The sequence below is a fragment of the Chlamydotis macqueenii genome, chromosome 14, assembly GCF_036417535.1.
Source record: "Chlamydotis macqueenii isolate bChlMac1 chromosome 14, bChlMac1.mat, whole genome shotgun sequence".
NCBI classification, from domain to species: Eukaryota; Metazoa; Chordata; class Aves; order Otidiformes; family Otididae; genus Chlamydotis; species Chlamydotis macqueenii.
In genome coordinates this window covers 9,791,309-9,815,841 of record NC_141569.1, presented here as the reverse complement: position 1 = coordinate 9,815,841, position 24,533 = coordinate 9,791,309, and the positions used below count along the sequence as shown (strand labels likewise).

The following is a 24,533-nucleotide window of genomic DNA, read 5'->3' as shown; positions in this document are numbered from 1 at the left end:
TGCTAAACATGGGCCAATTTGTATTTACCAAAAGCAGAGGGAAGGGAAAGCTTGGGGAGGTCGGGAGTAACAGTTGCAGATGTTAGGCTCTGGGTTTGTTTGTTTGGATCTCCTGAGCACACTCTGATCTCAAACTTTTCTGCTTTGATGAGTGGGACTGGATAAATGCACTCTGGTACTTGTTGTCCAGCCTGAAGTGTCCACGGCTCCTGATTTGCACGTGCTCCCGTTTCCCCCAGGGTGGCTGCTCATCATCCTCATCGCTCATCCCCCTGCCTGCCCACACAGCTCCTGTCCCAGTGGTGGCAGATCCTCCTTCACCTGCCCCAGCCTGGGCTTCCCTAGTGGCAAATAATCGCTGATCTCAGTTCCAGGGCTGTGGACCCAACACTGATGTCGAGGCTGCGTTGCCATACAGTATTTGGGGGATGGTTGGGGGGTTTCCTCAAGGGTTCCTCTTTATCTTCTGCCTATCAATGTTTATCAGAAATTGTGCTCATTTTCTGAAGAGTCCCAGTTTGTAAATCTCTAGGTTTCCTGTTAGCACTTCCTATTCCTCATGTTTCTGAAAAATCATTCATTATCTCCAATTAGCTTGTTACTGGTATGCAGCACCCAGAGACTGTGTCCTGGTAATTCTGATAGTACTCCCCATGATCAGCCTGCTGCCTCCGAAACAAAGTCCTTCTGCTTTTCTTCCCTTATTAAAATAATAATTCACACTTACGTAATGGTCTTCAGATCTCCTGGGCGAACGTTAGCTAACCCTGCTGTAAGACATAGGCGTGATTCTGCTTTGCAGACGAAGAAAGTAAGGCAGAAGGAGGATAACCAACTAATTTGCGAAGGTCACACAGCAAAGCAGGAGCAGAGCGAGGACGGTAATTCAGATAACCCGCTCCTTCCCTCCAGCTCCAGCTGCTGCCGCACAGCACTAACAGTCCAAATTAAGAGATTATAATGCATAATCCATACTGGTGTGCCAAGAATTGTCTAAATCATATTGCTCTGTCACATAAAATGATGACTCATTTGATAACACAGCCCACAACCAGTTCCTCTATGTTAAAATTATGTGGACAAGACTGGATTTAAAAAAGAGAGCTTGTTATGCGTGTAGTGAATGCTGAGTTATAGATGCTTTCATGGATTTTATTTTGGCTGATGCTGAAGGAGCCTGTTTGTTGACAGTGGTGCTTGGGACCAGAGATGCTGACATTCCACTGACAATAATAGGAACTGCCTCTGTTTGTTTCTAAATTGGAAATTCTTCCTTACATGGGCCCAACCCACCCTCCGCCCCCACCGAAGGAAAGGGCATTTGTCTGGGACTGGCAGATGGAGCATCTCCCAGCAGCGCTGGTGCCTCTGGGGCTGCAGGGTCAGATCTGCACTCTGTCATTGCAGAAGCCCCTCTTCTCCCCATGCCTGATGGAAAGGGTGGGGAATGACCCAAGGTGGTGCTGGTGCAGAGAAAGCACTGTTTATCTAAAGCAATTAATCACACAGTAGAACAATCAGCCCAACCACACTCTTCCCAGAAAAAGATGCTTTCACCGAGTCTCCCTGTTGCTGCATCCTCTCTGCTGGCTCCACTTGCCTTCTTCCTCCCTGCAGCCTTGTCATCCTTGCTTCAGCCCTGGCTTCTGCCCTTTGTGACTGCCTCTGGTGCTGTTTGGGGACTGTGTTATTATAATTACCAAAGCCATTTGGGAGGTGGCTTGTGTGAATAACACCAAACCGTCTTTTGCTGCGCAGTGGTTTCACCATTTCCTTTTCCTCTTTCTGCCTGGGCTGTAATTCCTGCAGCTGAGGAATCCATCACGGAGCCCCTTTTGCCAGGAATGCCCACATGTTCTCCAGCTGAGAGTTGCTCTGGCATCTCATCAGAAATTATATTTCCATACACGGCATAGCTGGCACATGTCATGGACACTTGCTGCACTTTGAATAGAGATGGTCACTGCTTCTTTTGAAGCCACAAAGCGCTCGATTGACCATGGGACTGGTCCGTCCCTGCAGGTTGCATTTCCCTGTCTGCATCAGATCCCATGGGCCATCTCTGGCCCAACGCTATTCCACCCTATCTCCCAGAAAATGTGGTTTAACCTCCCCAGCTTTGGGTAAATAAGCCTCACAGTAGCCAAGTCTCCAGCAAGCAGTGAGGACTCAGATCAGGAAACAGCTTCAATTGCTGCGCAGTCAAGGCCAGTTCAAGAAGCTCTTTGGAAGATTTTCCTACTGTTGCACTGGAAGCTCCTGCTTCCCTTGATTTCTTACAGGAAAAAAAAAAAAAAAAAAGTAAAAACCAGTTTCTGTGCGTGACCTGTAGAGACCCGGCGCATCCTGTGCTAGTGCTGAGAGCAGGGGAGGAAAGTAATTGCTTTCAGCAGTTGGAAGGAGTGGGTGGCAGGATGGCTTTGCGTGGTGCTTGGAGGACGCTCCGTACACATATCCCTCCTAAACAAATACCTCTTTAAATGTGTATTATGGGAATTCAGGGAACAGCTTTTTTTTTTTTTTTTTTTTTTTTTTTTTCCCCTGCTCTCCAAGTCGGAGCAAGGCGTATTAGTACTCCTTCCATCAGTGAGGTGAGGAGGCTGGGAAGTTGTGAGATGAATAACGTTTGCTTTTATCCATCAAATCTGCTCTCTCCTGGACAGTCGCTCGAGCCAGTAGGACGGGAAAAGGAAACACAAGGTGCTGGTGGGAGCGTGACTTCTACAGGGGGAAGCACGTAACACCATTCAGCACAGCTACAGAAATGAGCTTTTTGCTGTGCATGTGTCAGTAGGAAGGAATTATTTCTGTGATATTGCTTGGTGCATCCATGCTGGATATGAGCTTGCTGAAGATGATGTATTACATGTCACTGATGTGCAGGTCAGAGTAACCGTACTCTTTAAGACATGGCGGTATTTGCATGCTGGAAGAGCATTGTAGGCTCGTACAGTCAACTCACGTATTTTTCCAGGATATTTTTTTTTGTCTGCAGTCTCTGAGAATTCCCATGGAGCTCCTGCTATGTAGGGGAGGGAAAGGAAGGTTTCAAGGTGAGATGTGATGGAAGTGGAAGTGGTTTGGACAGTCTCAAGAGCTTCAGACAGATGGGGCTGAAAGAGAAATGGATGCTTCAAGCATCTACTCTGATTTAGAGTCACAGGGAAAAGAAAAAAAAAAAAGAACTGAAGGTGCAGGGGTGTGAAACTGGAGAGCTGACAGTATAAGCCGGGCTGGTTTTTACACAGATCTGGAGGGAAACGTCTGCAGGCAGCAACTGGGCCTTCAGCAAAGACAGGGATTCAGGGAAGTCCACAGGTTTTCATCAGAGCTCAGCTGTGAACAAGGCAGAACTGGCCACTTCGAGAGCGGAGGAGTAAAACCGGGGCTTGCTGGGAGGCAGCCAGCCGCGGGGCGACCGCAGCCTTGCTCTGGCGTAGTCAGGGGTCGAAGAGACCGCTCCCCTGGAGAGCGGGAGGGCTCGCTGCCCTGACCGGGAAAGACAGGCAGATTTTTCAGTGTTTCGTCTCATTGTGGCTGAAAGAGATGAGTCTGTCATTATTTACCACCATCTGTTAGATAGACAAGCGTGGCAGCTGCTAACGGTAATACCTTACATCTCGTAACATCTTTCATCCCTCAAAACTCGAGCCCCCAAGGGATTTACACAGACAATGCAACCCATTTGATGCCGTAAGAGGAGTTGTACCTCAGGCTGGTATCAATCAGTGGGAATTTCGCTGTTCTTTGGAAGCTATTTGCATCTCCGGAAACGTTACATTTATAGGAGCCTGTTTATGTGACTGCTAACGTTCCGTACAGCCCGTACCCTCTTGTCTGGCCTGCGAATGTGGGTAATGGGGGGGTTTGCATCACATCCCAGTCTGTGACCAACCTCAGGATGGAATTAATCACATTTTTGATTCAGAAATAAATTTGTCTCTCTTTTCCTTTTTGTCCCATATTTTAAAGCCCTGGGTACACATCCATGCACAGTAAGATTTAGAGTACTGTAATAAGGAATGCCTTTCAGAGATTTTTTCCCTTGCATGGTATTACCCCGATCGTACTCCACCGACCCCGCTGAGATGAATTTGTTAAAGGGGAGGCCACAGAAAATGCAGAGGGAGAAGCAGCAGTACGGTGTGCGTGGCTAAAAGCGTCTGGTCCTGTGAGCTGGATCCAAGACGGTGTTTTGTGGCTCCTTTGCTCCCGAGTCTGCCGATGGCCGAGGGGGTGACCTTGTACGCATCTCCCAGGTTCTTTGTGCCTCAGTTTCATCACCTATAAAATAAGGATAATACCACTCACCTTGTCTGTGGAATGGTTTAAGATCTAGTAATAAAAAATACTGGGAAAGAGCTTAGGTGATATTACTATTTTATAGCTGTAAGTGAGAATGCAGCTGCCAAAGCAAATGGCACACGCGTGCAGGTCATCCCATCCCTCGGTCAAAATGAGGGTGAGAGAGGGAAGGGGATTTCTTCAGAGGAGCAGCCATCTGTCAGGCTTACAGAAGAAATTACTGAAGTGTGTTATCAATAGTTATCAAAACTTGCTGGAGCGGAAAGAATTTTAACATGCTAATGAGCTTTCATTTGTGGTTCCTTGCTCGGGACAGTTGGTTTCTTTTCTGGGTTTCTCCAGGCTGAGCAGTGACTTTGCATCGCCTTTCAGTCCCCGCTCAGTGTCGTTCTCTGGATCTCGTGTGGTTTCTGGGGAGGGTGAAGTCATCCTTGCTGAACTACTTCTCATGCTTATTGTTTTGCATTGTGTGAAGCGGGTTATTTTAACAAACTCCACATTTTTTACGATGCCAAGAAGTAGGAGCGTTGATTGCATTCCTGGAGGCTGCCTCCGTGTCCTAAGGATGTGCATTTCCATTTTATTGTCTGCTATTTTTACCTCGTTTTTGGGGAGGAGGAAAGGCTGGAACCCCCTTGGGAAAGGCAGTGACCGTCTCTGGGCTGGTGCAGTCGGGGTGTGGAAGGGGGGACACGGCATGGCTCCTGGGCAGCCCACGGGGAGGTGGCACACAGCCTACGTGTGGCACGCACATCGGCTGCCCCGGCCAGCTGCCGAGATCCAGCTGCGGAGAACCCCTCTGCTGCCTCTGGCTTTTTAAGGCTTCTTTAAGCCCTAAAATAACACAACTACCACTCCCTGCTGCGGGAAACCGGCCGGGATTAGCCAAAGCCTCCCATTCCCCGCTGTCTAGTGAAACAAGGACTTTCCCCTCTGTGTAAATAGGATGACTTTGCTCCACTCCCCTTCTCCCTGACGGGCAGCAGCGTGCTCCAGCGCCGGCTCCTGCCCTCCGACAGCTCCTGCCTGCGGTTCACAGCTCGGGGCACGGAAGGCAGCGGCAGGCACATGCTAACCTAGGAAGACAGCAGATGGGTGCAAGCGCTTTTAAGAACAGCTGCTGGTGTCTCATGTGATAATCCCATTTTTAACAAGTCCATATGATGGCACAAAATACTGAAAATTAGGTTTTTCTGTCCCCTCTCATCTCCTGAGCCATACTTGACCCGTTCAACACAATTCAGGGATTAAAGGCTTGTTATTTTAGCTTCCCAACAATAGATCAGAGCCTGATCTCTGCCAGGCCATTGAGCTACTGGTGCTTGGCTCTCTCCCTCGTTCCACTTTATTTTTAGAGTCTCAGGACATCTGTGATAGCCCACAGATGTGACTTCTGCTGAGGGACACAGTGGCTTTTCCCAAACACCGTGCAGTGTGGCATCAGCCCAATATGTTGGTTGCAGCACGTTTTGTAGCTCTGATCCTCCAGTTTCTCCCTCCTTAAAGCTAAGAAAGCAGCCTTAGAGGAGAAAGGCTCGGCAGCATCACCCCTCAGCAGGAAAAGTGCCATCAGGGAGAAAAGGAAGCCCTTGCTTTCCTCTGATGGGGCTATAAACATGCTTTTACGTCTGAGAGCGGAAGAGAGAGAAATGGTGAGGCAAATCTTGTCAATACTGCACTTCAGGCTGTCGGCTGAGGTGTCCTTCGTCACCATGGTATCGGTGTGCTTCAAACTAATAACGAATTTGCCAACGCAACGCTCCTGCTAATCCCCTCCGTTCCCAGATGGGGAAGCCGTGTCACTGAGATGCAAAGTGACTTAGCCAAGGTCACCCCGTAAGTAAATGGCACAGAGGGGAAAAAACCTCAGCTTTATCATCTCCCAGTGTTTCCCAGTGCAGCTTGTACCCTCTGGAAGGGTTTTGCTGGTAGAAAGGGCTGTCCTGGGGGTAAAGGTGGAATTGGCAGCCCTGCCCTCCCCCTCTCCAAACCATTTTTTTTTTTTCCTAAGGGAGAAAAAAAGTCGTTTCCTGGGGTCGGTGGCCCCTCTCGGAAAGAGCCGGGCCCGTGTTTCCCCAAAGCCCCGGCCGGCAGCTCCGGCAACAGCTCCGAACCGCTTCTCGCCGTCGTTTCTCACCCCCGTTACCACCCCGCGCAGGGCGGAGCGCGGCCGGTGCCGGGGCGGGCCCGGCGGCCCCAGACGTCCCGGGGAGCGAGGAGGGGGCGGGGGGGGGGGGGGGTGCGGGCAGCGCCGTCCCGGGCTGGGCGGCGGGGCGGGGCGGGGCGGGGGGCGGCGCGGGCGGGCGCGGAGCGCGGCGGCGGCGGGAGGCGGGCGCTGTCCATGGCCCCGCGGAGCGCAGGGCCGCCCCGGGCTGCGCCGCGCCGCCGAGCGCAGCGATGGGCAACACGGTGCACAAGACCCTGGCAGGTACCGGCGGGGAGAGGGGGGCTGCGGGGCGCGGGAGATGCTGGGGGCAAAACGGGCCGCCCACGGGTCCGAGCCCCTGCGGAGCGGCGCGGGATAAGCCGAATATTTTTTTAAAAATTGTTAATTGATATTATTTTTAACGGTCTCCGCCGCCACGGGCACCGAGGGGGTGATGCTTCGGCGGCGGGGGGCGGCTTCGCCCGTGGGAGACCGAGAGAAGCGGAGCTGTTCCCGCAGCCGGGGCAGAGAGCCCCTGCCTTTCAGCCGAGCCTTGTAGGGGCTTGCTGTTTCGTTTCCCCTTCTTTTTCTTCTTCTTTTCTTTTTCTTTTTCTTTTTCTTTTTTTTCTTTTTTTTTTTTTAAAGCAACTTTTTAATGCTGAGAGAGATTAGTTGTTGTTCAGAGTCACCGGGTCTGAAATATTTGGGAGACTACCTGGGTTTTGACTGCCTTTTTAGCGAATCCTGTTCTGACACAAGAGATGTACAGATTCTTTTCCTTTGCAAGTTCATAATTGTGGGGCTTTTTCCTTCTCGGAGAATTGGTGCGTAAGAAAAGCAGTTGGTCTCTATAGAATCAACAGTATTGAATTACTGAGCCCTTGCCAGTCTCTATCTTCAGCTAGTTTGCTTGGCTTTTCTTTTCTTTTCTGCTCTTGCAGAGCTCCTGCGTTGCATCCTTTGTATTTTGGGCTCCCATAAATAAAAAGGGTATTATTAAACTTACTTAAAGAAGCGGGAGGACCTATTGAACACACACACATGCCTCCCTGTAATCAGCCAAGGAGCTGAATATAGAAATAAAGAGAGGAATAGATTTGCATTTGGATGTGCCGTATATTGTCTTTGCAAAGAGAGGGTGCTTGGGACCTTCAAGGCACAAAAGAAAGCTGCTGGGCTTGTGGTTCAGCTGTGAACCTGTGATTAGATTTCTAGTTGCATCTCCTCTTCTTCTCTATTACATTTAAATGGGAAATTAGCTCCTTTCACAATAAGGAAGTGTTCATTTTTTTTAAAATACCTCACCAACTGGCAAATAAAGGCATTGTAAGGAGTGCATGACCTTGGAGAAAATTAATTTTGTGGGTCAGCTTTTCAGCTAGAGGTGACATCAAGGGCCACGTGCAAAAATTCTGGGAGAGCCAGGGAAATATCCTTGGGGTCAGGGGAGGTTACCTCAGTAAGGCTAGAACTTCCCAAAGGAAAAAAATATCTGTACCTACTGGGACGTGGGATCTAGCTGTGAGCTCTGTTCCAGAAGGCTGAGAGTTGTATCAGCCGTTCTGCCTATTGCTGGAACGGTCTCTCCTGAGCAGCCTTTGTATGCACAGTCTTACATGTGAATTTAAAAAAAAAGGGATGACATCAGTTGTACCGCAGTTCTGTGATTAAAGAGTTCCTAGTGGTGCTTTCAAAAGAAGTCATTAAGAAAGAGGAAAAGTTTGATGGAAAAAACTGAAGACTTGATTTGTGTAGACCTCCCAGCTCTTAACATTGTTCTGGTGGCCTAGAAAATCTCTGTCCTGTCCTGCCAGGTGGAGACTGTCTGTAAGGATTACTTTGCTGGGGATGGTCCATTTGCAAACATTTGTCAAGTTGCGCAAGGCAAAAACACGCAAGACACTTGAACACCATTTGCTAATATGCTGGAAGATGCTGAAAGTGTGTCTTTTCCCCAAATTCAGCTGTATTCCATTTTTACAATGTAATGACAGTCAAAAGAAGCTGTTAACCTGTGGCTGCAGAAGAGATTTTAGATATTTGCAATTTGGAAGTTGATAAATGTGTTTTGTCAAGTTGGACACAATTCAGCGATTTTTCATATTGATGCGCTCAATTTTTGTTTGCCTTTCATTATCCAAACCGCGTTACAGAGGGGAGTAGGTTTAGAACTGTTCTTGCAACAATCCTTTTGAAAATTATAAAGTTTTTCTGGAAGACTGCACAGTTGGATGAAAACCTATTTATAAATGCTAGAACTGTGTAGAATTACTCAAAGATAATCAATCAGAATTAAGTCTTTCCTCTTCTTTGTCTGAAACGTGCCTCTTTCTTCACCCTGGCAGACTGAACAATGCACTTTCTCTCTCATTTTATCTAACAGAGGAATTGCTCTCCCCCGTCCCATGGGCTGAAGTAGTTTATTTAGTAAAAAGAAAAAAAGAAACAGAACACCCCCAAACTAGAATTTAATTACCTATTGTGTTAAATCAATTAACTGTAGAAGCCTACAGATGTTGTTTCCCTTTTGTCATTTTGTTCGCCATCAATAGCTGAAGGTGGAAAATGTTTTTCCATTCTGATCCAATATAGAGGAAATGTGGAGGGACCTTCATCATTTGGCTCCTGGAAAAGCCGAACAATCAACAATTCAGGTTTTAGACAGAAATGGAAATACTGTTCTCAAATAGCGGAATTCAATTTTAAATCCTACCGAATGCAGTTCAACTGATTTTTGTACCTAAATCTGTTTGAGTATATTTTCTGTGCTTGTTGCATCTTTAAATCCTTGCACAGCCTCACCCTTTCTCTCCATGTTTCCGTGCAGTGATACAAGAGCACACGCTATCGGGGCTGGCGAATTTTGTATCAGGAGCTTGGGAAACTCATGTTGCCAAGTATCTGGTGGTTAACACACAATGGATGAGGGCTTTGTCAAATTAACAGCTAGGTTTCTAACCAGAGTGGTATTTAAATGAGTAATAGGCTGGGGCTAATGAAAGGCAGCTTCTATATTTGAATCGGTTGAGGAGGCATTTGAGTGGAAAAGAGCTGAGATGTGTCAGATACGCTTAACAACGGTCCTGAGGTGGTGGTGGAAATTACCCTTATCTAGATGACAGCTGAACGATACATGGCACATTCCTCCAGCGAGACGGTTGCCTCCTGTGGCTGGCCTGACCTGGGAGGGGTGAGTGGGACCTCCTCGCCTTCGGGCTCCTCCGTGGCCCTGGCCGCCCCGTTGCTGACCCTTCCTGCATCTCCAGCAGGAGAATCTCCCGCTGCATCTCCAGTGCAGTGTGGGAATTGATGCTTGGATGTCAATATTTTCTTCCCTCCCTCCCCTTACCACTGCCCATTGTTCGAGACGATTTTGCGGGCAGGTGGTTAGGCAAGAGTGAATTCTTTATTATTGAGGCATGCCGTTTTTCTGTCTCCTACAGGTGATAAACTAGGTGTGCAGCATTGCAGCCGATGGGTGGAACTTGTCCTGACCTGCAGAGCGGGCTGGGAGGCTGTGTGGACATTGGTGGTGGATGGGTCGCATACCGACGTAGGGCTTTATGGCTTCGCGGCTGCTCTCACCTGCTCTGTTCGCTCACTGGTGAGCCAGGCAGCAAGCAGCGCCTGTCTGCACCCCATCTTCCTGGATGGTGCTAATTTCTCTGTGCTAATTGCTTTCCTTGGCAGACACTTTGAACAGGGCTCAGAAAATGGTTGGTAGCCAGATGGAGGCACGAAGCCTCCTTTGAAGATGCAGGGAGCCCAGCGATACTCGAGGACTGGCAGGCTGGGAGAGGCTGAAATTCCCCTAACTCAGCAAAGCCCTTACACGGAGCTGCACGGTGAAGGAAAAAGCGAGGAACCACATCTAGGAGAGTTAGGCAGGCAGCAAGTGTCCTTGCACGGCAGCTCGTTGTGGCGGGGCGAGCATGGACAGCTGCTGCTGCGGGTGGGCAGGGTGGGCAGGAGGCACTCTCTAATCAAAGGGCTTTCCAGTTGGGATCCAGTTGTTGATCCTGGCCCAAATAGGGTCGTTGGTATTTAACAAAGGAGCCAAATTCCCTTTTAAGAATCCGGCTGGGGTCCGATTGCAGCGCTGCTCCCACAGCCTTCCTCACAACTGCGAGGAATACCAAGTATGAGTGGCATTTGTGTCTGGTAAACACAAGGGAGAATGGGGCTTGTTCTGGCAGAAGTGACTTCAATTTCTTATTTTCAAGAAATTATTTAGTATTCATGAGAAAAAGGCTTTTAATAATTAACCCCTTCTCAGCAAGCCAGAAATCCCAAGTTTAGACCTTCATCGGGCTGATGCTCCCCTCTGCCAGACTTTGGCAAAACAGTGATGGTTGGAGGGTCCTGGTTACAGAAGGGTGCAAGAATTTGTAGCTTGTGGGTAAAAGATGATGTTTCTATGTATTCTTTTTAAAATACTGATGCCTGTTATCATAATATACACACTTATTTTGTAAGAAATGAGTAGCAAAGACCAAGTAGTGGGAAAAGAATTCTCTGACTTTTCCAGGGGCTAAAATCTCAGCTTCAAGGAGCATTTTTGTTCTCTGGTCCTTCCTCCCCCCTTAGTTGCTAGTGACACGCTGTAGGAGGAGTTCTCAGTACCGTGAGCCTTGAATTAGTTCAGTAAATTGTTTGGTTTGGTTCCAGTCTGACTTCAACAAAACTACAAAATAACACTTCAGGTTGTTCTGGTTTGAGTGAAAAAACGTACCTGTTCAGACCAGTTTTTGGTTTGGGTTTGGTTCAGCTCTGTGATTCAGGTGTTAAGTCTGCCTCAGCAGCAGCCCTACTTTGCCTGTTTTCCTGCCTCTTTTAGTCCAGGAGTGAAGGTTTTTGGAGTTTGTCACTGATTGTGCTGCTCAACTCTCTTTGAGCAAGCGGCGTTACCACAGTATTGTTTTGTATGTATGGGAGGTAGGAAACACTGTTTGGCTCACATGGGTATACGAGAGTTAATTAAATTAACATGCAGGCATGAAGCATCTCCAGGAAGAAGGTCACAGAAGTGCAAAAAAACCCAGATTAATTTGCCGCTTCTTTTGTAGCTTTCTGTTTTTCCAGTCTTCAAAAGGAAACCTGTGAAAGTGCTCAGCCTTCCCTGTGATTTAGAGCTGGAACAGGTTGATCGTATACCGAGGACTATCTTTAACCGGCCTCGCAGCAGTACATACCCAAAAATGTGCTGCAGCCAACTGGCGTGATTAATTCAGCGCTACCGTTGGCGTCTTGGCTGTTGAGACTGGAGAAACAACTGCACTTCAATCCGGGAAGGCATTGCCTATCAAGACGGCTCTAAGTGGAGTGGTGTGCCGTGTCCATGGCCGATGTGCTGTCAGACGCACGCAGCACGTTGCCAAGTGTGTTGTTAAAGCGGGAGCTCGCCGTCGCTCTCTGCTCCCACGCTGGGTAGTGCTGGGCAAGTGCCCTCTCTTCTGTTTTGTTGTTTATGCTCTAGAGGGGAATTGCTTTACGAAGCGGTAGAGTATCTGGCAAACAGCACTTCTCCCCTTTTGTTTCTTTAGATGGCTGCCGCAGGTCAGAAGGACCCGCGTGTCACCATCTGACTGCTGTAGATGCTTAAAATCACAGCCCTAAGTCTGTGTGTGTAGGCAAAGCTCTTAGGGAGCCCTCACCGCAGGCAAAGGAAATTGTAGCTTCCCAGCACGTTATAATTTGACAGCCTATGGAGGTGCTTAAGTACGTTTAAGGTGTTTAACTTTCGGCAGTCAAGTTTGAATGTGCAGGCATTAGTGTTTACTTGACACGAGAAGGATGAGTCACCTTGAAGCTTATGCCGTGCTTCTCTTCCCCTTCTAGTGAGGATCCTCCTTGCGTATCGTTCCACGGCTTTTCAATTAGGAATGCAGATAAGCACCTTAGTCCTCCTTAGCTCACATGGATCTACCATAGTTCAGGCTCACTGAGGTTCAGAGTTGCACTTTTGGACAGTCAGTGTCCTGCTGCACCGTTTGCCTTGAAAGGAAACGTTTTCTTACTCATCAGCATCCCACTGTTTACAGAGCCTATCTGTGCGGGTTGGTAGCTAAAATAAGAGCAGGCTTTCCTCAGGTGGAGCATGCGTGTCACCGTGATGGATGTGGTGGGTTTGGGAGAGATGCAGAGAAGCAGATCTGCCGGTCCAGACAGGGGGAGAGCTAGCGAGAGGCTGGGAGCGAGGCCTTGTTTGCCAGGATGGCGTCATGAACTGTGAGATGAGATAAGGCCGGGTGCCATCCCCCGAAACACGTGTCAGATCCCATCTGAGTTTCCTTGTGGGGAAAGTGACTGCAATCTCCTCCATCTCTTCTCTCTGTATTTCCATCTGTCTTATCTGCTTTGTTTGTCTCCTTTCTTGTGCCCGGAGCAGTATGGCATCCCGCAGCTGCTGCGGCTTCTCACCACAGCAGCCAAACCGCACGGCTGACTCACGACGTGCACCTTCCCCGCTCCTAATGAGCTCCTCGGCCACATGCTCATCTGGGGCTTCCTGGCATGAAAATGTAGCTTGGCCAGCAAACCGTTCTTCAGGCATCACCCCAAGGGCAGATGTGTGCTCGCTCACCAACAAGCGCAGAAGAAGGTGGGGAGCCCAACGGCTTGTTGGGAGGGACCTGGCTCCGTGTCTCATCCTGGGGAGGCTCTTCTGTCTGCGGCAGCTGGAGGAAGTTTTGCTAAGGGAGCATTTCCATACTTTGTTCTGTCTTCTCAGTTAGGCAGTTTCTGCACCCTTGCCCTTGGTGTCACTAACCTGCAGTGTCCTGGAGGGGACTGACCCTGCGCCAGTGGTCCATATGTCTGCTTGATGGCCCCAGTGCCCTTAGGTTGCAAGGTCCTGCCACCTCTCTGAAGACCTCCCCATCCCTCGTCTTCACATGCTGTAAATACAGCAGGACTGCCCAGACGTTAGCTGGGTCTGCCCTGGGGACGGGGACCAGCCCCACCAGGGAAGCTTCCAGCAGCTTCGCACAGAAGACACCCCTGTAGCCCCCCACCAGCAAAACCCAACACAGTTGTTCCATGTCTTGATGATGGCCGTATTTTTTTTCCCTCTATATGTTAAAAAGCATGAATCACTGGCATGGAGACATCTGGTGAAAAGCCATATCTCGGCATACCTGTGCCAGCTTTTTCCTCCAGACCTGGATGCCCCGTTGTCTCAGTTACCAAGTGCTGGAACATTGAATTCCTGGTGTCTGAACAGTTGAAGCAGGGCTTTGGGGAGGAGGGAGGGAAAAGTGATTTCTTGCTTGTTAATTTGTTTTTCCCTCTGTGTCCAGGGAGATGTCTTCCTCTGGTTTGTGTAAGCAGGGCTTGCTTTCCACCCAGGAGTTTTTTCTCTCTCCGTTCTTTCAGACCTCTGGCAGTCGAGCAGCTCAGAGATCTCCTACTGAGACGATCAGACCCCATCACTTTCCCTGCTCCGGCAAAGCCATGCCTTTTTTTCCTTTCTACACCAATAGGACTGGTGTAGAGAAACCAAATCAGAAAATAAGAAATGACTTCTCGCTTGCTGCTGGAATTACACAGGAAGATTCTTTAAAGAAAAAGCTTTTAACTGCATTTCAAAGCTTTTCAGTGCAGCAGGGAAATCACATTCAGGATTTTTTTTAAGAGCTACTGATGCTTTGAAGGGAGAAAAAATGGATGCGGTTGTGTTTGTAGAGTTGCCGGCTAGACAGTTCCATATAACAGGTTTCATTTTTTCAGTTTTCATGTTTCGCTGTGGATATTTACATAATAATGAGAGTTCTGTACTTCAGGGATTCTCCTATGTTCATAATCCGTTTGTCTGTGACTCTAGGTGTCTTGCGATTGCACTCCTGATGGCATAACGTCTTATGGCTATGTGTGAAAAATAAATAGACAACATAAAAGAAAATCTCTGTTTTTCATAGCTCGTGTAGCAACCCAGGGAAGACAGTCAGTCAAGAGAGAATTTCCCTGAGTGAAAGTTTTCCATCAGGTTTCCAAATGTCAGGGAAAAAAGTTGTTTGATTTTTGCCCTCCTGCACCACTTGAATGTTAAATCTGCCAAGCCCTGCCTTGACAAGCCAAAGATAAAAGATAGACTATCCCATTTGGCAGCAGAAATGAAATAATTTCGTTCTGGTTTATCTCTCTTTCCTCAGCGATAACTAGCATGGTGGCAACAGCTTTTCTCAGCCTCTTATCTGTTTTGGTCTCATTGGGGCACCAGCTTCTTAGCTTAACATGTTCTGTAATTTATGGAGAGCAGTTCAGAAGTTATCTCCTCAGGGTGATGCTAAGGTTGAAAGCATAATTTCTAATGAGGGGAAATTGCTGTTTCTTGGGGTCTTGAACTTGACATAGTTGGATAGATGGGTTTTTTTTTTGGTAACAGAAAACACTTGGCGCTTGAGATCTGTCTGGTCTAGTGTCCTGACGGTGACAAAGTTGCTGCTGAGAGGAGCAGCTAAGAGGCTGCAGTGAATTATGGTTTTTTGAGGAGGAGGCAGGACCAGGACCCCTGAGCATTTGCTCTCCAGAACACCGGGCAGGCTAACATGAAGGAAAGCCTTGGTGGTGTCACTGGAGGTCTTAAAGAGCAAGTTTGTTATCCATCAGCTAGGAAGGGCATTAGTAGAGCTTGTCCCATCAGAGGGTGAAGGTGGATGAGATAATCCCTGCAGGCTCCTGCCAAAGAGGTGTTCCCCTGGGAAATGCCTCTTTAAAGGGCTGTTCTTTGGTGGTGCTTTCCTCTGGATGGCATCAAAAACTCTTGATGGGGTTTCTAAGTATGAAAACTGAAATAATTTACTGACTGGCTATTGCTTCACTTTTAGTGATAAGGAGCGTTAGCTGGTGTATTGTGCAGTGGCCATTGTGCTGGCTTATAAAACAGAGATAACTTTCACATGGTGGTTCATGGGGACAAACTGCACAATGGAAAGAGTGTTTAAGTGGCTCAGTTTTTATCTGACCATCAGCGTTGGGTTTGCTCTGGAGCATGGTGCCCCTCGGGGCTGGTGAATGGAGCCCTGCGTGGGATGGGGTGGGGATGGGGATGTGGGGATGTGGCGTGGGGTCGGCACAAGAGCCTTGCTGGCAGAGGGCTGAGAAATAAAAGTGGAGCATCGAGACCATGTGTGCAAGGAGGGAAAACTTGACGCCAGTAGAGCTTCCCTGCACTTGCCTGGAAGAAGGCTTGCAGATATTTCAGTATGCCAGGCATTTTGGTTGATCTCTCCTGGAAGGGAGATGTCCTCTGAAGAGTGCGAGGCAGATCTTCACACTGCCATCTGATTTGTGAGTCCTAAATAGCAATGACTGAGTGATTTGCCAGCAACAGAACAGCACTGCTTGTGCTGCTGATGTGATCAAAGGGAGAGGCTGAGAAGGACAGATGCTTCGCAAGTCAGAATTTCAAGGAAATCCATCTCAGTTAAAGTTTATAAAAACTGATCTTAGCCAACAGACCCTATAGCGTGTCTTTAAATACCACAGCCTTGAACAGCAGTTTGTACTGAGTCATGCCTGGGGACTGCTGGTATTGGGGGATATCATGAGGGCTAGGAAAAGACAGAGCAAGACAACCACACACACCCAAAAGACCAAATGCTGTTAAGTATCTAAAATCAATCTTCTGAGCCCGGGTGTTGTTTCCAAAAATGTCTGAGCGGCTGGGGGCAGACTGGGTCACATTGCAATTTGTTTTGCCCATCGGCAGCGGCAGTTGTACCGTGCTGAGGATGCTGGCCTAGGACGGACTGGCTTGGCAGCTGCCACCCCGTGTCAGAAAACTTATCTCCTGCTTCCCCTTGTAGGTTCAGAGACCTGGAAACAAGCACTTTTATGTAGGACCTTTTGTATACGTGGAATTGTGCAGGAAGAGAGATTTTTTTTTTCTGAAATAAGAATGCCTTCTTCCAAATGTGCTTAGTCTAGTGCTTACGTTCCCCCTTTGAAAAGGCACATGAGCATGCCAAATACCGGTGTCTGCACACAGATACTGGCAATAATGAATTTGCTGTCCCTTGAACCCTGGCTTGTTCCAAAATAACTTTCATGTCTAGACAAAGGATGCAGCTCACCTGCACGGCTCAACCATCCCTCCTGGTTGTTTTGCTATTGCATAGTAATTAAGATATTAACTTATTTTAAAGGGTTCCAAGAAATGCTTCTGCAACCCCAATGTTTATGTAAGAGCGAAAGAGAAATTCATAATTTATTGAATTTGTGTGTGTTCTGCTGGGATTATTTATTGGAGGAACGTACTAAGTGATTTTTTGTATCCTAGTAACCAACTGTGGTTGCTTTTCCATGAATAATCTTTTATGGTTTAACTTGACCAGCCAAATCTAGCAGGAAAAACTGAAGTAAATTAAATTTATCAAGGCAAATAATTACAAGGCAGAGAGAGTTTTCTGCAGGTGAGGGAGAACAAATCTTTTTCTCCCTCATTTAACAACATAATCATCAGATTGACAGATGCTCTCTGGAGAGTCTGATTTTACCGAGCAGAACAATAGCGGAAGTTTGAGTCATTATGTACGAAACTGCAAAAGTTGATTTGTTTAATATTCATAATTAATGAATTGTCTAAAACAGTCCTTTCCTGCCTCAAACAAGAAATATGATGGCTTGCAGCACTTCCTAATAGCAGTGCAGATTATTTCCCTTCTGTGGGTGCCGGGGTGGGGAGCCTGGGGTGGGGGTCCCCCCACGGCTTGGAGTTCTCGGCTCGGCTGCCAGCTCCTCTGCCTCACCAAGACACTGTGAGGCTTAGTTACTAAAATGCTTTGCAAAGCTCTTTCTCCCTGAAATGCTGGCCTCATGTGGAACAGCCGGAGTTTATCACTTGGCCAAAGTGTTCGCATTTTCATCCTTTAAAATTTATTTTGATTAAAAATTAACCCCTTTTCAAAATTGAGTTTTGAGGGATCATGTTTCTTTTGAAATGCCTCTTGCTCTTAGAGATATTAAAAGCTGGTTTTAGAAGCAAAACAAAACCAAAAATTTGCTTCCTAGCTCCCTGAAAATGTTCACTATTTCTCCCACCCTCTTCAAGCATTCGGCTGACCAGCTCCAAGCAGAGGGCAGGGGTACATTCCTCCCAGAGAGGTCAAAACCGCTTCTCGTATTAAAACAAACTATTTTCAAACCATCTTTCTGTATGCATTCCTAGTTAGTAAATGTTTATACACCCATGAAAAAAAAACCTGCCTTCCTATGAATACTGAAATCTATGGGCACACCACTAGAATCGATCACCAAACCATGTCAAGCCCTTAGCTAGTTGCTCAGGTTTTCCTTTGAGAGGAGATTAATGGTACAACCTCGTGAGACAGCCCCAGAAGGAGGGAGAAGCTTTCCTTGTGTGCCTCTGGATCTTGACCATATTTTTCTATATTTTTCCCCGCCCTGGTTTGCTCCTTGCCTCTTGTGTTTTGAACACAGCCCTCCATCGGGCAATGGTTGCTCCCTCCTGTCCAATGGACTAAAGGTGATGGGGAGAAATGTTGGGTAGGTCAATGCTGAGGGCCTTTGTGTACTGGTATTTCTGCATTTTCCCTTTCTGTGCCAAAATTCCTATACTGGGCCAGGGCATCACTTTGGAGCGGATGCTGTTGTGCACCTCCAGCTGTCATTCACCACCGCAGACTCATCACCTCAGGTCTCTGCCCTACTGAGTCAATGCTCTTCCAAAGCTCTCCCCGTCTTTTTCGTAATCTTCTTCCCCAGGGCTAACAGCGGTGCTGGGAGCACTGGTTGTGACTTGTCTCTGTGGCAATGACAGAGCAGCTGAAGGGAGTGATGCTGCCTTGTAGCTCACCGCTCTGCTGCCTTGGAGGGGGTCTGGGTTTTGGGACCTGAAATGCTTTTTTTTCCAGGGAAGTGACCATTTCCCCAAAGGGGTGTTCAGGCAAGGCATGGTGGGTGTTAAAGGGGGTGTTTGGGGTGTTCACGCAGTGCTGCCTGGGATCCAGGCTGTGGAGCAGCCCCGGCGGGGGGATGATGGAGGCAGAGCCGGCTGAGCTCCATCCCTTGGATGGCCCGTGCAACCCTGGGTGTATGTGCTGCACTGGGGCTTTGCAATGTGGACGTGTAGGTCTGTCAAAGAGAAGGAAGAGATCTCCCCATCCAAACTGCCATGGGCCTGCCCTGCTGTTGCAGTACGGGGAGCTGCAGGGCAAATTCAATTTCAGCAGTTACACTGTGAGAAATGAGGCATTGAGATGAGGCAGATGGGACAGACAGGAGCAATGGACAGGGCCTTTAGGCATGGACCTGCGCTTTTTGCAATGCTCGAGGAATACTGTTCCCGTGCTGGGGGTGCCAGGGGAGGCTCCTGGTGCTGCCTCTCTGGCTTGAGGGGTCCACTCTTCTCGAGCGGGGTGGCCTGGGAAAACCTAAAGGGCACAGGAGGACGCACCACTGTCTCGATGAGCTCTGTGGGCATGGAAAACTGAGCTGGAAAGTGCCCCCAAATTTGCTGTGGTCAGACAGGCATCTCTTTCGCCCTGGGGTTGCCTGTGGCAGGAGGTTTGCTGGTCCTGTATCCCAGGCTGTGCCAGTCCTCAGGGCCCCTTTCCCTCCTAGCATCCACCACCAGCAGCTCTTGCAATGCAGCAGGCTGGTTTCGCCAGCAAAAGGTGATGAGTTTGTCTTTGGTGGGTGCTCTGGTCTGTCTGTCCGTCAGGAAAAGCTCAGACATGTCCCAAAGTCCATGCACACCTTGCTGTGGCACACGCAGCATGGCAGTGCTGGAAGTCCTCCATGGACCCGGGCCAACGGAGCCGTGCCAGGGTGGACACTGGCCACCGCCATTCAGATGAATTTCAGCATTATTTTTAGACATCTCGAGTGCAATTCACTTCAGCTGAAGCCAGTTCCTTGATATGCTGGCAGGCGAGGGGTTTGGCGGACGGGAGCGCGCCTGCTCGGGGGGAACGTGCCTTTCTGTGGGATGCAGGCAGGTTTTGGGGAGGCTGAACTTCTCCCCTTCTCCAGCAGCAGATTGCTGCAATGGATGAGTTTCTTAGGAGAAGGCTTTCCTGCGACTCTTGAAGTGACTGCTCAGATTTGGTATCTCAAGGTGGCCGTGGCACCCATAAAGCTCAGTGTCTGGTGAATTTAGGACCAGGGGAAAGCCCATGTGTGGGTCCGTTCCGATGACTTCAGGCTTTCTGTACATTTGGCATCCCTTTTTTCAGCATTTTTCCAGCTCAGAAGTCCCTGGGACATGATGCGCGTGGCGCACGCAGCCTGGGAGATGCTCGGTGCCATCAATTTCGAAGAAGCGGAGGAACAGCATGTAGTCATGCTGCTGCCCGAGTTCTGTTGTGGCCAGAACCACCAGAGGCTGTCAACATGTAATTGTATATTTTTTGTCTGCTAATAACATTTTTGTTCCACCAAAAAAAAAAAAAAAAACAAGGAAAAAAGAAAGAACCAGAAGAACCACCCAAAGAGAAACAAATTCTTTCTCTCCCCAGTTTTTCGTATGTGATTTATAGGTGTGTTTTTCCAAGTAAATCCAAACAAGGCCAGTGGGTGACTCTGAATTAAAGTTTGATTTGGTTGGTTGAAACAAGAGCCATCTGGGTGGAAATGGGAGGTTTTAGATAGCTGTTTATATTGTTTCATGTGGTATTTCTAAAATTTCCAATTCCATAGTTACTAAGGAGTGGGGTTTTGTAAGTGTAAATGATCTATGAAGTATACAAAAAAAATATAACACAGCTATAAAAATAACAACAGCTTGCAGCTCTGCAGTAAATTGTTCTGAAGGTGTTGACCAAGTGTGCTGTGCTGACCAAAGGTGGGAAAACACGATGAAAACCAGTACGTTATATGGCCTGGACCTCCTCTGGCAGGCAGGGGTCCCCGGGCGATCGCTGTCGAGGTTGTGGTGCTGTTTGTTTGCTCTATAATTCACACGTTCACCCCGTCTCTTGGGAGCAATTTCTTCCTCTGGGGCAGGGAGCAAAGAAAGGCTTTGGGCTTTTTCTGGCCTAAAAAAGCTGGCATTTATCTGCAACAATGCAAGGAATTGTCTCTCATCTCCTGATTTCTTTGGTTCACCTGCCTTCATCATCTCTTGGCTGTGGTACCACAAAGGGAGAGTAAAGGGAGAAGAATGCTGATGTTGACTTTAGGTGTGCTGGGATCAAATCCCACTGGCGTTAAGATTGACACGGGGGCTTAAAAATAAACCTCTCTTGCTCAAATCCTTTTTGTGTTGAATAATTGAAGACATTTGAGATGAAGAAAGGGGCTGAGGTCATTGTGTGTCCAGTAATGGTATGACTGTTTTTTTCTGTAGTTTGGACAGTTTAAAGTCTTGAAGTAGCTCTTGTTTCCTCTTATTAATTCCTGTAAATATCACGGAAAAGGATCTCACAGCTCAGCCGTGCAGCAGCCAAGTGTTGCACAACCACCTGCCTCAGACTGACTTCATAGCTGAGCAGAAAACTATGCATTTAGAAAAAATTCAACCAAGGGAAAAAGGATGCATCTTTTTTTAGCAGAATGTTTTCCTGTGTTTCTGGACCAGCAAAGAACTCTCCTCTTCTTTTTTTTTTCTTTTAAAGATTTTTGGCTTTATTTCTGAAGATGTATTGTATTTAGAAAAAGCTATAGCCTGTTTGTCTGAGCATTAACTAAAGCAGCCAGCAAAATATGTGATGTTATTGTACAGATTGGACTGTGCATGAGTTGAGTGAAGTCACCAGCCCTTCACATCACTTGGCAAGACAGCTTGGCCAGTATTAAATTTATTTAAAATCTCCCTGCTGGGAGAGCGTTGGCCTGGGCTCACAGCCCACCCAGCGCAGTCACCTAAACCCCGTTAGAGTTCCCACCGCCACAAACCCCACAAATCACGGTGCCTCCAGGGAAACCAGCCTGGCGCAGTGGGAGACCTACGCTGTCCCCCCGCCCTGATTTAATTACCATCAGTTATTCCCAGCCCTTTGCCCTGGTTTGGATTCTTTACATATTGTTTCGGAAAAGCTTAGTGGAATCACAGCCTTTGTATATATAAAATATAGGATGATTGAAGACCTGGCCTCCTCTTTATTTAGCTTCCTCAGCCATGCGTTCCTCCCAAGGCATTTTCCCCTCTCGCTGCCAGATCACTGTTTAAACTGTGTGTAAATATAAAAGGAACTGCAGACAACGTTTAAAAATGCTGCACCATGTTGGGAGCACGGCTTGCTGGAAGAAACATCTTCCTATAAGCCTTTTTTTCCTGTTTTCCTGTGATTTTGCGGCTCCCTTCGGACAGATCAAAAGCCCTGTATGGGTGCCACCATGAAGTCTAATGGCCCTCTGGTTATCCATCCCTGTTTGGACTGAAATAGCTCCACTGTTTTTTGCTTTTAAACTGAATTCTTTCCTGTCCTTTGAGTATAGAGAAGTTGTAATTAGGAGAGGGGAAAAAAAGAGACCCTTAGAACCACTGTGAAGAGAGGAGATAAAGACGAACGAGGCTTCTGTAACAAATTTGAGGCAAAGAAAAATAGCAGGTTTGTTCCTTTTATCATAAGGTTTTCTTGGAAAAAGTTGAAGGCAGAGATGAATGGCCAGGCTCTCCTTTCTGCCCCTGTAACATCGCTGCGTGCTGCTCTCGCTCTTCATCTGCAGCTTTTCTTCTTCTGTAGCCCTGGCTCTGAGCAATTCCTGTGCCTACAGAGAAGTTTTCTTGTGTTTTTACTGAATGTGGAAAACACGCTCGGCTTGTAATGCTTCTCGGCTCGGGCATCATGCTCCCACCTGAGCTGGGTACGTGGTGCCGCTCGGCTGGTGCGTGGTACGGCGCAGTACACGCACAGACCCGGGGAGGGCTCCGACCGTGCATCTCGTGTACTGGCCTTTCTCCGAACACGCTTTTGGGAGCTGGGAAGGGCATAAGTATGAATTGTATACAGCCCAAATTCAGAGGGATAATGTAAACACTGGCTTTTAGGGTGTTTCCGGAGACCAAAGCGTCAAAAGCACAGCTAAATCCCCGCTATTACTTTTAAAATCTTTTTTTCTCCCTGTTTCACAAGCTGCCCTCCTGGTGCAGTGCCGGGAGGCTGCCTGTCTGTAAGGGATGGGTGGGTTTCCTGCATCAGGGAGACAACAAAATTCTTTCCCTCTTCTTGTTCCTGTGTGTGCTGGAAGCGCCGCATTGACGAGCTGTGGGAAGGATGTGCCAAGCTCCAGCGCTCTTTCCATGAGCCCTGTATTGAAACCATGGGATGGAATAAAATTGCTGCTCTGAGGATATGAAAAGGGAATGCATTTCATTTTCCAATTTCATTAGAAGCCGTTAACATCGGAATGACATGGTCACTATTTATAAATCCCCAGTGCAGATGAGTTGGTACAGCTGGTCAGAAGAAGAGGGATTCAGTGGAAACAGGGAGTCTGTTTGTGTTAATGGTCGTTACGTGCTCCTCTGGCAGCGAGGGGAGCGCGCGGGGGCATGGACCATTTCAGTGTCGGTGACACCGCCGCTCACGTGCTCTTGTAACTCTGCAACAAATCGCAGTCATCACTGGAAAAGGAAAACACCCGTTCAGAACAATGCTTTGTAAACATAAAGCTTTGCTCTGGAAAACAGTTCTGAGCTGTTTATACTGTCTATAGGGGAAAAGTTGTCCTGGAAGCGAAGAATTAATGAATGGAGAGGAATTGGAGACAAACCCAGATCTGTTTTTTAATCTGTGAAAAATATTCTAACAAGGATCTTCGCTGTGCAGTGGGACTGATCAGGAACATATGATGGGTGTCCTGCAGACACAACAACAGGCCTCGAGGGACTGCCAGCAGGTTTTTGGGGTCTCTTGGGTTGCTTGTAGGCTGGGTTTGCGGTCTCCTCTGCAGCCATGAACGCTGCTGGCCTGAAGCCGGGATGAAGGGGAAGGGATCTCCGAGACAGACCCCAGTGGCACAATACCCTACAAAATTAAGAATATCTCTGTGTTTGTCTTAATGCTGTGAAAATCCATATTTGAGCCATACTGGAGAGCACTGAGGCCACTGAACACCGTGTCCTTCTCCGCTAACGACTGTAGGAGCGGTCATTAGAGAAGAAGGTGCCCTGACACATGTACTGTGAGCCTGTCCTTGAGTCAGCCTGTGGAAAAAAGGAATGCACAGGGAAAATGATGCTTGACGTAGCAGCAAAGCCGCTGTTGAAGTGGGATCAGCGGACATTGGCCTTCTAAGCTGGGTTTAACTTGCAGTGAGCACAACACGCTGGATTTAACAAAATTGATGTATCAGAAGGTGGTGGTGGACTTCAAACCTGCCCAAAGTAACAGCCATGAAAAAAAAATAGTTTAGCATTATAAATCCATGGAAATTGGACCCCATTTCTGTATGAATTTAGTAAATCAAAGCAGAATCCAACTACCCCAGAGGAGATGAGGGGTTTTGTCCACATCCCTGCTTCTCTCCTCCCATCTTTGGGTCTCCAGCTGAGTTCATTCCTCCAGACCAGTCTTTCCAGCCTGAAGTGTTACATCTTTTAGTGCTCTCTACTTTATGGTGTACATTATTGTCTGTTTCTGGAAAACGATGAAAATAATAAATCACAAAATTACATATTTTAGTCACTGACTGACAAGCCGAGCATTTAGATGTGGAAAATAGTCTCCCAACCTAGCAGTCCCCAGAAACCATTTGTGGAGTTGCTTAAACAGATGTCAGCCGCTTACTTCTCAATGCTTTTGATCTCTTCCCAAAACTGCGCTATGGACTCTGAGTTTAGGACTAGAAGATGAAGTGAGCCGAGCAGCCCTCTGCTCTCCCCAAGGTAAACTTAAGTTTCTAAAGAAGGTAACGATTTTGCAAAAACATAATACATCAAGTACAAGGCACTGGTTTGCTCTCCTGGTGTATGAAATACGCATTGCATATGCAGCATATTGGGGAGAACGTAGTCCAAACGTTCCCGATAAGAGTGGCTGACTGGTTATTTTTGGCAAGGTGTTTTTATCTTTAGCCAGTAGCTAAAAGTTCCATCTAGTTTTGCATCCCATATTTTATGACTTTCAAATCCCTGACATCTTCCAAAGCTCTCTGGCTCGTGAGCTCAGCCTTCTGA

General features: G+C 47.8%; 1 protein-coding gene across 1 annotated transcript in view; it reads left to right on the top strand.

The window, feature by feature from the left end:
• The first annotated feature begins 6,623 nt into the window (after positions 1-6,623).
• The window catches only part of NEURL1B (neuralized E3 ubiquitin protein ligase 1B), a 34,392-nt gene continuing 16,482 nt past the window's right edge, over positions 6,624-24,533 (top strand). Inside the window, exon 1 of the mRNA XM_086759134.1 lies at positions 6,624-6,733. Within this exon, the coding sequence (XP_086615260.1) occupies positions 6,703-6,733 (31 nt within the window). The 5' untranslated portion in view covers positions 6,624-6,702. The remainder of the gene's footprint in view (positions 6,734-24,533) is intronic.